The sequence below is a fragment of the Channa argus genome, chromosome 6, assembly GCF_033026475.1.
Source record: "Channa argus isolate prfri chromosome 6, Channa argus male v1.0, whole genome shotgun sequence".
NCBI lineage: Eukaryota > Metazoa > Chordata > Actinopteri > Anabantiformes > Channidae > Channa > Channa argus.
Genome location: NC_090202.1, coordinates 7,381,897 through 7,396,128, shown reverse-complemented (window position 1 = coordinate 7,396,128; position 14,232 = coordinate 7,381,897). Strand labels below are relative to the sequence as shown.

General features: G+C 39.8%; 2 protein-coding genes across 2 annotated transcripts; both read right to left on the bottom strand.

The window, feature by feature from the left end:
* Positions 1 to 1,343: 1,343 nt before the first annotated feature.
* LOC137129159 (extracellular calcium-sensing receptor-like) lies at positions 1,344 to 6,775 on the bottom strand. The gene is made up of 13 exons (XM_067508081.1): positions 6,622 to 6,775; positions 4,946 to 5,168; positions 4,660 to 4,838; positions 4,403 to 4,494; positions 4,147 to 4,326; positions 3,808 to 3,996; positions 3,469 to 3,691; positions 3,152 to 3,366; positions 2,835 to 3,044; positions 2,606 to 2,729; positions 2,267 to 2,460; positions 1,848 to 2,129; positions 1,344 to 1,766 (listed from the first exon to the last, which is right to left on the bottom strand). Exons 1-13 carry the CDS (start codon positions 6,773 to 6,775, stop codon positions 1,344 to 1,346), a joined length of 2,688 nt encoding a protein of 895 aa, XP_067364182.1.
* A 1,792-nt stretch (positions 6,776 to 8,567) lies between these two features.
* LOC137129158 (extracellular calcium-sensing receptor-like) lies at positions 8,568 to 12,306 on the bottom strand. Its single transcript, XM_067508080.1, has 11 exons — positions 12,122 to 12,306; positions 11,835 to 12,023; positions 11,560 to 11,647; positions 11,302 to 11,481; positions 10,994 to 11,182; positions 10,404 to 10,886; positions 10,024 to 10,233; positions 9,807 to 9,930; positions 9,507 to 9,700; positions 9,094 to 9,375; positions 8,568 to 8,990 (listed from the first exon to the last, which is right to left on the bottom strand). Exons 1-11 carry the CDS (start codon positions 12,304 to 12,306, stop codon positions 8,568 to 8,570), a joined length of 2,547 nt encoding a protein of 848 aa, XP_067364181.1.
* Between the last annotated feature and the right edge of the window lie 1,926 nt (positions 12,307 to 14,232).

Genomic DNA, 14,232 nt, shown 5'->3' with positions numbered 1-14,232 from the left:
AATTGTTATGAAATGAAATGTTCTAGAGAGACGAGTGCAAGATAGGACAGATATATTTTTTGCAGAGAAAGTTGCAGAAGAGTTTTGTATTCAACAGTTTTTTGAATATTGGGGGTGAGGCTAATGAGCATGCAGAATTCGATAGCTTGTTCCATCATTTCATCACTGAGCTTTGCTATGGATGTTTTGCTGTGTGGTGAAGGGACCATCAGCTGCCATGCCGTTTGCAGAGTACAATAGGTGAGAGGGATTGTAGACCTTTAAGGCTCTTTAGGTGAGAGTCAGAGCTTTGAATCAGATGTGGGTGTCTGCTTGTTCAAACATCTTGGCCAGAAATGGAAGCGAGAGATGGGTGATGGGTTCTTCAGTCTTTTCTTGCATCTGTCCTTAGACTGATTGAAGCTCTGCCTGTTCCTGAACCAGCCAGCCTGCTTGTCCCTGAATCTGTCTCTGGGTTGTCTACCAAGTTACAGTCCTGTGTTGGAGTCGGCCGACATTATGCCTGCCCCTGGACCTGCCTCCTGGTTGATCGTCATTCCAATTGTTGCTGTTCCCAAGCTGGCCAAAAGTGATATTAAGTCAGCTTATGCCCTGTTACCTTGTTTTTATCACCCTGGGTCACTTACTTTGTTTACTGGATTCATACTGGTCAAATTTAGACTCTCTTATTGTGTGTCTCTGTATGGAGTTATTTATGCACATGGCTGTGTTGCCACGTCAGCCAGTTGGAGTTGGCCTCAGCTAGTTTGCCCCTTGTTACAAAAAGTCCAAGGTGAGGAGAGTGAATGATTTGGTGACTTCAGAAACATGTCCCTGCTTTTTGAAGATGATATGGTTCTGTTGGTTTCATCAGACCGTTACTTTCAGCATGCACCAAGCTAAGTCTGGGAACATCTCTGGATCCTCCAGGAGGAGCTAGAGAAGGTGGCTGGAGTGATAGATATCTACGCTAGCTTACTGCGAACACAACACTACGCCAGATATGCAGTGGATAATGCTTGGATGAATAGATGCTAATCATGTTAGTAGATACGGAATTTATTTCTGGTTAGATATGTTTTCAAATATGACAAGTTGGAAAAACAAATATAGATGTTTATTATTAAAAGTTCTATGTTAAGAAACTTTTACCGAAATGGTCAAAGACATTGATTTCCAAATTATGTATATAGCTTGGTGTATTTATACAAGGAGAAATGTATTCATCTGAGGTTTGGTTAAAAATGTGTAAGAAAACGTAGTAAAAACTACTGCAATTTGCACAGCCCAGTACTGACTTACATATGCTCATATTAATGTAATGCTCAGAAGTGTTCTTTGAATGCACTGTTAATTTTCTTTTTCTACCTGGACATCAGGTGTTTCTTAGTGTTTTTCCCAGGTCTTAAAAGAATGATGAAACACTTGGGAACAAAAATACAGAACAAAAGGCCATAGCTAGAGGCCAGAATTGCAAAAACCTCCACAGTAACTGTGTATTTCCCCGGAGAGCTGACGTAAGCAGGGACAAAGGCCACCCAGACAGCACAGAAGATCAACATGCTGAAGGTGATCAGTTTGGCCTCATTGAAATTATCAGGTAGCTTCCGGGCAAGAAAGGCCAGAATGAGACAGGTGCAGGCCAGCAGAGCAATGTAACCCAGAATTAGTGAAAATCCCACCACAGAGGTCATGGAACACTCCAGGGTGACCTTTGAGCCATGGAAACCCAAATCCTGCTTAGGCACAGGGGGACTGAGGGACAGCCATACAGCACAGATGATGATCTGCATAAAACAAATGCATTTAAATTGATCGAAAATTTAGTATAGTCAAACATCTGTATGTATGTAAAACTTAAAGAGTACCTGTACACATGTAAGAAGACAGACACTTCCTCTCTGTTGTCCTAGACCAAACCACTTTATTAAGGCTTCAGCACCAGGCCGAGCTGAGCGAAATGCTGCAAGGACCACAATGGTTTTCACTTGGAGACAGGAAACACAAAGAACAAAGCTGATCCCGAAAGCTGCCTGCTGGAACCGACAAGACCAGACTGATGGACGTCCAATGAAAACCAGTGAGCACAGGAAGCAGAGCTTCAGTGATAGAAGAAGCAGGAAGCTCAGTTCTGAGTTGTTGGCTCGTACCTACAAGTAAAAAGTGATATACTTTTGTCTACAACATGTTTAGTCCAGTTTATAGTTCAGTGTGACACAATAAGAATTTGTTAAAAATGTTAAAAATTAATTAGGTTAATTTAAGTTAAATTCATTTAGGTTCTCACCACAGGTGTTCGACTGTAGCAAAGAAACACCACAAACACAGCAGTTGTCATTATAACTCCAGACACAGCTGCTGTAGTCAGAGTAATGCCCAAAGTTTCATTAAAGGAAAGAAAGTCAAGCTGACGCGGGACACAAGCAGTTCGATTTGCATTGGACCAGTACTCTAATGGACACTGGTCACAGTAAAGAGAACCTGTTTGAGAAAACAGGAGAAGGACAAAGACACAGTAAGTACATGGAAGGTTCAGAATAATTTGAAGCAGAAATATTCTAATGTAGTTGTGAGTGTGTTTTAGAAGCTCTTTGGTTTCTGATGTTTCACATTGTAATTTTCCCACCAGTTTTATTGCTAATCTCCCCTTCAGCACATGGGATACAATCAAAGCAGCAAACAGGTTCCCCTTTCCTGTTGGACTTCCGGGTTCCTGGGCGACAGTTCTCACTGCAAACTGAAGTAGGCACCTAAAAAATTGATACACATTTTCAAACACAAAATAAATGTACTTAAACAGCAAAGTATCCATCAATCAAAATTTGCATTACTTGAATTATTTTCCTGTTTGATACCTGACTGGATCCTGTGCTCCACTGAATAGCTGACTCATTAAGGTGGATGTCAAAGCCAACAACATGTCCAACTAAAATAAGTTGCAGTGTCCCCTCAGGAGTATTCTGCCAGTTAACCAGGTCATATTTTGCTGGAATATCACCATCTTGGAAGTAAAACTCTTCCCCTTGTGGTGTAGTGAAGTTCACTTTGTTCAAGTGCTGCAACAACTGTAAAATGATCAAACTACTGAAACAGCTCATGTTGTAAAATAACACTAGTCACCAATGTATTTTTACTATTACTCTCAGGGAATGTGTGATTATTATGTGTTTACCTCAGTGGGTTTGATGTGTTTTGGAGAAGAGCAGGTGGAGCTGTTGTCAGCAGGGCAGGAGAGGAGGCTGTGAAGGGCTTGGGCTGCAGCATAAACAGCAAGGTAGACATTATATGACACCCTTAGCTGAGATACGTCAGTAAAGACATTCTGCACTCTCTCAAGGGACTCTGTCCCACTGCAGGCTGATAGGGAAGCTTTTTGAAGAGACTTATCTGCAGGAGGTGAAGTGGAAATATTTGATGGATGGCTTGTCCTCTTTGTAGAAGTTAGAGATTTGAGGGATGAAGAGGAATATGAATGGAGATTAGTGGCACCAGGACTGCATCCAAACTCAACTTCCCAGAATTCTCTTAAAAACCCATCACTTGGACGATGAAATGGGTTCAGACTTTTGAGATAATTTTCAAATCCCGGAATTGTTGAACTTCTAATGGCAACACCAAGAACACCACTTGCCACTTTTCTAGTGACTGGATGTTGGAGAAGATCACTACTGGTGCTCCAAGCCTCACTGGCCACAAACTGTCTGTCAGTCACCTGGTGATAGATAAATTGAAAGATGACAAATTGTTATTTGTTTAAAACACTGTGATGTTTACAACAAGTGCTTCTTACATATTATTTTATTATATTCAATGAAAAGATTTTCTCACATTTATCTTGGCTAGTTCCAGAAACAGTTCTCTCACGTTTGTATACCAGGTAAAGACCAGAATCACTTTTGCAGTCGAGGCCTGGAGCGTGAGTGCTGCTCGTTTGGCATCATTTAAAATGTTTTCCAGACTGAGAGTCTCTATGAATTCCAGACACACCCCTGCCCCCTGAGTCTCCTCCTGAAATATCTGACATGTATGAATAAAGAAAGAGGAATCCAGAAACACAGTGGAATTATGAGCACATCAGTGGAGAGTGTGTTTGAAATACTTAAGCAGTGACAAAAAAATTCTGTTAAATGCTTCAATACCAGATACTTTAAACACCAATGGAAATACCTTTATTGCTGTGTGGCCGTAACTATTATTTTCTACTACCGCTCCAATCCAGGTCCAATTGAAACGTATAGCAAGCTGAGCGATGGCTCGGGCTTGGTAAATATCACTGGGGATGGTCCTGAAGAAGTTAGGGAACTGGACTCTGTCACTTAGGCAGGGACAGCTTGATAAGTAACTAAGCTGAAAGACATAAATAACAAATAACACAAACCAATAATAGAAGCAGTGCAAACAGTGTATTCAAAGCAATACTCACTAATGGAACAGAGAGTGGCCCCAAAATTCTGGAGAGTATCTCAGATGTTATTGATGAAGCTGCACCAATAATCAGTGGAAGAGGATGATCACCTAATGACAGCATTGAAACCTCTATGAATTGTGACTTGAAGAAAAATATTTAAATGTTTGGTTCCCTTTTATCTTGCTTTTCTGTCATAATGAAGATGCAACACTTACTATTTCACATTTTGCTGTTTTTGTGTCCAAACTCACCAGAATCACTTATTAAATTACAGCTGCTGCTCTCTCCTCCTGCTAGTGACAGTGCTGCCTGGGAAGCCCACAGTGGTTGACCACAGCAATCAAACATATGGTAGCCCAGCTTTAAACCTGGTAGCAGGTTTGGATTATCATTGATTTCTTCCAGTGCAAATACCATAGCATACATATACTGCAAGGGAGCGTATTCTAAACTGAGACCACAAGAGAGAAAGAAGGAGAGTGACATCAGACAAGATTTTCATTGATTCTGTGAAGCCACAAGTATTGTCATTATTACACTACACTCACAACATTTTACCCAGTGCATGGTTTGAAATGCAGCAGCTGAGTGAAGTTGTGGTCTATAGCTGGAGTTTGATAATGAAGATTAAAGAGCCCACCAAAAATCACATCTCCATCCTGGAAGAGACTCTGGTTACTCGATGGACCCCACAGAGAACAAGTCACAGTGTCAACACCCTGCAGTCCCACCTTAAGTCCCAGCTGTCTGCCCACAAGCCCCACGAGGAGCAGGGACAGTGCTGAGGAGGTCCACAGAGTCAAAAGCCAAGGCCACTGTCTGTCAGTCACCTGGCCAAATTGGCCAAGGCATTTTAAATAGTTCAGCCTTTCAATCTGAGATGGATTTGGAACTTGATAGTGTGCTATTTACAAGCAGCATCTCAAGATGTGAGCCATGTCTTGCCAAAAAAGAGATCTCAAAACACCTACAACTGAGAAGTTTGGATTTGCATGTATCTGGAAAGGTTTTAAAATAATCTTAAAGACTTTATAGATATATTTATCAGTCCACAGTGGAGATAGTTTCATTTTAGAATTGGGGCTACTCTCCATAGAAGTGAGCACCCAGCCTACTTTAGAGATGAGAATAAAAAGAAATGCATTTACAAGCACGTTTCTGATTTTGTAAGTAACAGACCCAGTACAGTTGCAAGCAGAGGTATGTTATGGCAATATTGGGCTTTAATTGGTTTCTTTGAACAGTGTTGAACATATTTGTTTAATTAATAAAAAACCCTCAAAGGCTTTTCGTTTATTTGGGGTTTTCTGACATCAACGTAGGCTCAAAACTAAGCATGCACGTTCAAACTACACATACATGTGGTTAAATGTTAATTGCAATTATTAATTGTATGGAGCCTGAGAGGTAGCTCCGTACAAAGAAGCAAGTTATCTGCTGCTTCAACACATAGGAGAGTGTTGCAGAGCCAAAACAGGCTCCATTTGCCTTGTCTAGCCAGTTGGATTGGATTCTCTGTTACACCGGTAACATTGAATATTTTTATTTTAGCCATGTATTCATATAATGGATTTTATAAATTTAATGTTGTACTGTGGTCCAAACCAAAACAAAACTTTGTTTATGACAAATGTTGTGGAACCCGTGCTGCCAAACTTTTGACCATAATTTTTCCCTCAATCTCTTCTTGAAATGTCCAAAATACATAAGTCAATACCAATATATTCAAACATTCATATTACTGTATACAATGGCAACACACTGGTATTAGTAAAATAGAAAATATATACCTGAATTGTCAAATGACCATAGTCACTGTTTTCAAGAACAGCTCCAATCCAAGTCCATTGGAATTGTACAGCCAGCTGTGCCATGGCCCGTACTCGGTAAATATCACTTGGGAAACTGACGCCGGTCACTTTAACAGGGGCAACTAACCAAGTAGCTAATCTGAGAACACATATCATCATATATAACATATTTTATGTAGTCTGAAAACAAAAGTGGCTCAGAAGTTTATTTTCCAAGTTAATAGAACTCACAACAGAGAGAGGCCCCAAGATTCTGCACAATATTATGCTTCTTGTGGATGAGGTATTGCCAATGACCAAAGCAAACGGCTTATCCCCTAATGACAACATCAGATATAAAATCAAAAGAGGATAAACTTTGTATTTTGTATTCATGTCAGTTGGCAGCAAATAGAAACAGTAATAAATGATATCAAATCATACTTGCTGTCTGTGAGGAGCTGCAGCTGTGTGAGTGTCCTCTGACTATTGACATTGCAGCTTTCAGAGCCCACGGGTATCGGCCACAGTAATCAAATTCATGGTATCCCAGCTTCACTCCCGGCAGGAGGCTGCTGTTACGATGGATTTCTTCCATCAAATCTCATAGCATACATATGTTTCAGTGGCTCCAGATCTAAACTGAGACCACATGACAAAAAGGGTGCAGATGACATTTCATCATATGAGAAATATCACCACCAAACATCCAACTAAAATAAATAATGATTTAATTTTACCCAGTACAAGTTTCATAACGAGGCAGCTTGGTGAAGCTCCATTCTTGACATTGCAGCTTTCATAACTGAAGGTATGAAATGCACATTAAAAACTCCACCAATAATCACATCTCCGTCCTGTCTGCCCATTATACTGAGTAGCAGCAAGGAAAGAAGTGAGGAGAGCCACCGGGTGTGCTGACACAGGTACCAATGCATGGATGCGTTGTTGCGTACAACAAAAAGTTGTAACATACCTCATAAACATACAACATACAATTTAACAATATCTGTTACTATAGATACCTGCAAAAAGAAAAGGCATAATATACAGAAAAAAGTTTTTCTTGATTAAAATAGAACATTTCAATAGTTCAATTGTTTTCACTTGTATTATGACTAAAGCACACAGTACCTCCGCGGCCTCTGTGCATGTGAAATGTTGTATTTATGTTTGGTATTAAGGCTAAAGGCTGATTTAGCAAAGTCTAATCACCTGGTGTTTGTGTTTGGCCCTTGGCACCTCGAGAAGAAAGTGACTTCATGAGCTAAAGAATCTTGCTGGTTTGTGTAATTGCAGTAATTCACTCATTGTAAGTCAAACCAATTTTTAAAAAAGACTGGAAAGGAGTAGGAAGAGGCCAGAACCAGGGTTATAAGGTCATATGTGTTTGAGGGAACACTAATGTCATAGCATACACATAATTCTAGTGCATCAAATCCCCACAAACTGCTGCTTTACAACTTAAACTCGTCTTTGTATATTCTTGACATCAACTAAGGGCAAAATATTTTTATATGGCTAAAGAATTTAGCATGTTAGTGAGAATTTGTTGTTGGCATCTTAGCTTTGTGGCTAGCATATTTTTATAGAGTGCTAATCTTATTAGCATAGTTAAATAGGTTTTACAATGGCAAACATTAGCATCAAAGCTAATGGCTGTGTAACACTCACCAGTGAAGCGGAATGAGATAATGACGTCAGGCCTCAAGGTTAAACTGAAGTGGACTACGGTCGTCCACCAATTCTTCAGTTGTTGGTTCGAGCCCCAGCTCCTCCGCTCAAGTGTCGAAATGTCTTTGAGCAAGAGTTGCTATGCACTTAGTTGCTCCCGGCGAGCGTCGGCCAGCTGCATAGCAGCTCCCTCATCAGAGTGTGAGTGTGTGAGTGTGAATGGGTGAATAAGAAGCAGTGAAAAGTGCTTTGAGTTCCAATAGGTAGAAAAGCGCTATATAAGTGCAGAACATATAGTGTCCAAATATAGTCACAAATACAATTATTAGCTGAAAACATCAAATCCTGGTTAAAAAAATTTTTTTTTTATTTTTATTTTAGTTAATCTTTGCTAAGTGCACGTAAATTGTACCTGGAGAACAATTGTTAATTTAACATATTGTGGCTAAAAAGAGCAAAAATGTTTGGAGTTGTTTACTTATTAATGTAAGCAATAATTATTTGTGGCAAAATGAGACTTGTTTTTCATTTAATTAATGAAACACAAAAACTTGAAACTGACTTGAAGTTGTTTTTTACTAAAACAAACACAAAAGCTTTTGCAGGATGTCTGGACAAGGCAAGACAGGCTGCACAAGAAGAGTTAAGGGGAGCCTTGCATCCACAAATTTGATAAAAAAAAAAAAATTAACATAGTTACAAGTCACTTAGGAAAATTATCTGGTCATCAGGTGTTTCTTAGTATTTTTCTCAGGCCTTAGAAGAATAATAAAACATTTTGGAGCAAAAATGCACAACAATAAACCATAACTAGAGGCCAGGATTGCGAAAACCTCCACAGCAACAACATACTTCCCAGGAGAGCTAATGTAAGCAGGGACAAAAGCCACCCAGACAGCACAGAAAATCAACATGCTGAAAGTGATCAGTTTGGCCTCGTTGAAATTATCAGGGAGTTTCCGAGCAAGAAAGGCCAGAATGAGACATGTACAAGCAAGAAGACCAATGTACCCCAACACCAGTGAGAATCCCACCATGGAAGCTGTGGCACACTCCAGGGTGACCTTTGAGCCATGGACATCCAGATCTTGTTTAGGCACAGGTGGGCTGAGGGACAGCCATATGGCACAGATGATAATCTGTATGCAAGGTAGACACATTTCAGTGTTGTTATTTACTATCAAGTAAAGTGACCTTTATATGGAACAAGATGTTACAACTGAATTAATACACTGTTTGTACTTGAATACAGGTGAAGATGCAGATACTTCCTCTCTGTTGGCCTGGACCAAACCACTTCATCAAGGCTTCAGCACCAGGTCGAGCTGAGCGAAAAACAGCTAGAACCACTATGGTTTTTACAAGGATACAGGAAACACAGAGTACAAAGCTGATCCCGAAAGCTGCCTGCTGGAACCGACAAGACCAAACTGATGGACGTCCAATGAAAACCAGTGAGCACAGGAAGCAGAGCTTCAGTGATAGAAGAAGCAGGAAGCTCAGTTCTGAGTTGTTGGCTCGTACCTGCAAGTGATAAGTTAACAGAGACATAGATATTTAAACAAGAACACACTTTTGGTAAATATCTTAATACAATTGAATAAAAGTTTTCCATTAAATACAACAAACTCTCTGTTAATTTACTGATTTCTTACCACAGGTGTTTGACGGTAGCAGAGAAACACCACAAACACAGCTGTTGTCACTGTGGCACCAGACACAGCTGCTGTAGTCAGAGTAATGCCCAAGGTTTCATTAAATGAAAGAAAATCCAGCTGACGAGGGACACAGGAAGTTTGTTCATCATTGGGCCAGAACTCTAATGGACAACGGTCACATTGAAGGGAACCTGGAAAAGGAAAGAGGTGGAAAAAGGGAAATGAAAATAAACTAGAAAGGGAAAAACTAAGGTTTTAAACATCAGTATTTGCAATATTGCGGAACTGTTTCCTCACCAGTTTTGTTACTAATCTCCCCTTCAGCACATTGAATACAGTCAAAGCAGCAGACTGGTTCCCCTTTCCTGTTGGCCATCCTGGTACCTGGGGGGCAGCTCTCACTGCACACTGACACAGGCACCTAAATGAAAAACAAATAATATTCTCAAACTCTTCTCTTAACATTGATAAAAGCAATTTGTCCATAATTTCCCACATTTTGTTGAATCGATACCCGACTGGATCCTGTGCTCCACTGAATAGCTGACTCATTAAGCTGGATGTCAAACCCATCCACATGACCAACCAAAACAAGTTTCAGTGTCCCCTCAGGATTGTTCTGCCAGTTGACAAGATCATACTTTGCTGGAATGTCAGCTCCTTGAAAATGAAACATTTCCCCTTGTGGTGTGGTGATGTTCACATTGTTCAAGTGCTTCAGCAACTGCAAGAATTGAAAAACATCACATTTCAAACTTGACAAACAAGACAAAGGCATTTACTATATTCAGTTTCTCTAACATTAACTTTTTTTGCTCTTATGAGTTTACTTCTGGATCAATATCTATATGTCTATCTACATAAATATCTATTAACAGTGATAATTGTCGTTACCTCTATGGGTTTGATGTTTTTGGGAGAGATGCAAGTGGAGAAGTTGTTTCCAGGAGGGTTGTCACTGTTGGGGCAGGAGAGAAGGCTGTGGAGGGCGTGGGCTGCAGCATAAACAGCAAGGTAGACATTATATGACACCCTCAGCTGGGACGTGTCTGTAAAAGGATGCTGCACTGCCTCCAGAGACTCTGTGCCTCTGCAGAGGGGGGACGAGGAAGAGGAAGATGAAGAAAACGTCGATTCATATGATTCGGTAGTTTCAGGACTGCATCCAAACTCAGTTTCCCAGAATTCTCTTAAGAATTGATCCTTAGGACGAAGATTTGGCTGCAAACGTCTGAGATAACTTTCAAATCCAGGTATTGTTGAACTCCTAATAGCCACACCAAGAACACCACTTGCCACTTTTGAAATAGCAGCATCTTGGAGAAGATCCTCACTGGTGCTCCAGGCCTCACTGGCCACAAACTGTCTGTCAGTCACCTACAGAAATAGAACACTGTAATAACTTACAATAAGAAACACACATGACATTTTGTTTTAAAACATTATATCCTTAGGCTATACTTATGTCCAAGTTAGTTGCTCACATTTCTTTTGGCCAGTTCCAGAAACAAATTCTTTACATCAGTGTACCAGCAAAAGATTATAACCACCCTTGCAGTTGAGGCTTGAATGGTGACTGCTGCACGTTTGGCATCATTCATAATAGTTTCTCTGCGAACAGACTCTATGAACTCCAAACACACTCCTTTCCCCTCAATCTCTTCCTGAAATGCCTTAAATAGAAATGTGAATACCAACATATTCCATCTTGTTATGGGTATTATTATATTATTTATTATTATTAAAGAAAGGCAATACATGTGTATTAGTAAAACAGAAAAAAAAAACATACCTGAATTGCCAAATGACCATAGTCACTGTTTTCATGAACAGCCCCAATCCAAGTCCATTGGAATCGTACAGCGAGCTGTGCCATGGCCCGTACTTGGTAAATATCACTTGGGATTGTTCTGAAGAAGTTAGGAAACTGACGCCGGTCACTCAGACAGGGGCAACTAGCCATGTAGCTGATCTGAATAAATGAGAGAGTGTATTTTATGAATACTGTGTGTAAAATATCATAATCATTTCTGCAATAAAAAAAACTTACAACTGGTACAGACAGAGGCCCCAGGATCCTGGACAACATAATCCCTATTGTAGACGAGGATTCACCAATGAGCAAAGGAACAGGCCGATCACCTAATAATAGCATTGGATATAACAGTAAATAAAGATAAAATGTTATGCCTCTATGAATATATCAGGGGTGGTAAAGGCTGATTGCATTCTGCATGATCTCAAATCATACTCGCTGTATCTCCAGGTTGTTCATAAACCGCAGAGAGAGGTGAAGAGCTGACTGCAGAATAAGCTGTAGAATCAGTTAAGCTGCAGCTGTGTGAGTCTCCTCCGACCATTGACATTGCAGCTTTCAGAGCCCACGGGTATCGACCACAGCAATCAAATATACGGTATCCCAGCTTCACTCCCGGCAGGAGGCTGCTGTTACGATTGATTTCTTCCACCGCAAATGTCATAGCATACATATATTTCAGTGGCTCCAGATCTAAACTGAGACCACATGACAAAAAGGGTACAGATGATATTAAATCAAATGAGAAATATCACCACCAAGCATCAAACTAAAATAAATAATGATTTAATTTTACCCAGTACAAGTTTCATAACGAGGCAGCTTGGTGAAGCTCCGTTCTATAACTGAAGGTATGAAATGCACATTGAAAAGTCCACCAATAATCACATCTCCGTCCTGAGAGAAGCTGTCGTTGCTTGCTGTGTCCCACACAGAGCACATTATTGCTTTGACCGACACCAGGCTCCTCTGTCTGCCCATTATACTGAGAAGCAGCAAGGAAAGAAGTGAGGAGGGCCACCGAGTGTGCTGACACAGGTACCAACGCATGGATGCAGCTGTTCTGAGCCTTTGAAATATTATATTAAAAGTAACTGTTACCTGAAAGTCTGAATAAGCATCAACTTAAAGTGCTTTCACAATAAAGTACAATAAATTCCCCAAAACATTTTAACGTACCTCATAAACATAATTTAACAATCCCTGTTAACATAGATACCTATGTCATAATATGTTATAAAAAAAAGTCATAATACACAGAAAAACTTGATTAAAAATCTCCTGCAGATTCCAATAGTTATAACTGGTATCATGAGTAAAACGCATAGTGTCTCCTCCCTCTCTGCACCTGTGAAATGTTGATGTATTTATATTCAGTGTGTTAGGCTTTTGTAACGAAGTAAAACTGATGACACAAATCCACAACCCAAATTATTCCTCTCTAGAGCAACAGCAAAATAATCGCAAATGCTTGCAAGTGTTTTTACTGTATAAAGTTGCTGTAGTCTGTGTGTGTGTGTGTGTGTGTGTGTGTGTGTGTGTGTGTGTGTGTGTGTGTGTGTGTGTGTGTGTGTGTGTGTGTGTGTGTGTGTACAGTACGTTTCCTGTAAATTACCAGTTCTTAACGTGGGGAGAGGAACTCCTCCTAAATAAATGTGTTAAAAATGATTCATACTTTCATATGCATGAAATACTGCATTTAATAATAGTGATTCTGCTGATGCTTTCATCCAAAGAGACAACTTAGCAGCACACACTGGGGACAACTTGATTGTTCAGTGTCTTGCCCCTTTGACTTGAAAAATGTCCTCAATGCCATTCTCGCTCAGAAATTACAGTCTTTTTTTTAAAACGTTTGACATAACAAGCAATTTAGACACCAGACTGCTGGCAGCTCAAAGTAATGCATATGATAATTGACACAAGAAAAGGAAGTGAGTTAGTTTATACTGCTGTCAAATATTGTTAGCATAGTTTAATGGATTTTAGAATGACAAATATTAGCACCAAAGCCAATGGCCTAACATGCTGTCTAACAAGAAAATGGGAATTCCGATGCAAATTTGCAAGTATTTTGTTATTTTTAACAGAGTGATCATTTCTTATAAATGGCCTGGTGCCCTATAACAAGAATTTATTTATAAGAAATTATTGCTACATTATTGTGATGCTCTGGTGCAAGGCCTATTGTCAGTATTCATATTGATTACTTATATTACTACATTTATTTTGGTGCCCCTTGTGAGGCAGATTGAATCATTCTTCTATCCTAAGATGATATAATAAACTGGTGATGCCAGGATTTCCTGCTTGTGCAGCACGTAGATAACTTGGCCTGATTTGTTTACTGTTCTGCATGAGCATACATGGAACTTCTAATACTAAAAATGATGAGGTTCATCCAGAAATGTTGCTCTTTTGCTTTGAAAAGAGCTAATTGAGGTGGGTCTGAACAGGATTTCTCATGACCTCATCGGTGTTCTTGTGCATAGGTCCATCATGGGTTGGACCCACAGAATGTTGGACGGATGATACACTGATCAATCCCAACAATAACACTACCTAGTTTTAATGTTGTGGTGGACAGAGGTCAGTGTGAGCACTCTGACTGAAGGCACTTTATATTCTTACACTTTTACCACTCAGTCATGGCCAGAATTACTGTCATGATTCTCCTGTCACGTTTTTATTTTGTCATGTTTTTTACACTATAACTTTTTGCCATGTCCTTGATTTGAAAGCTATTGGCTTTCACCTATAGACTTTGGTATTCATAGTTAGTTTGGAGAGTCTGGCTTATCTTAATTTAATAGTGTGTGTATACTATAGTGAGAGTCTTTGCAATGTTTTTGGGAGAACAAGTATTCACCTTACGGATTTACAAGAAGATCTGAACTGTTTAAGTTA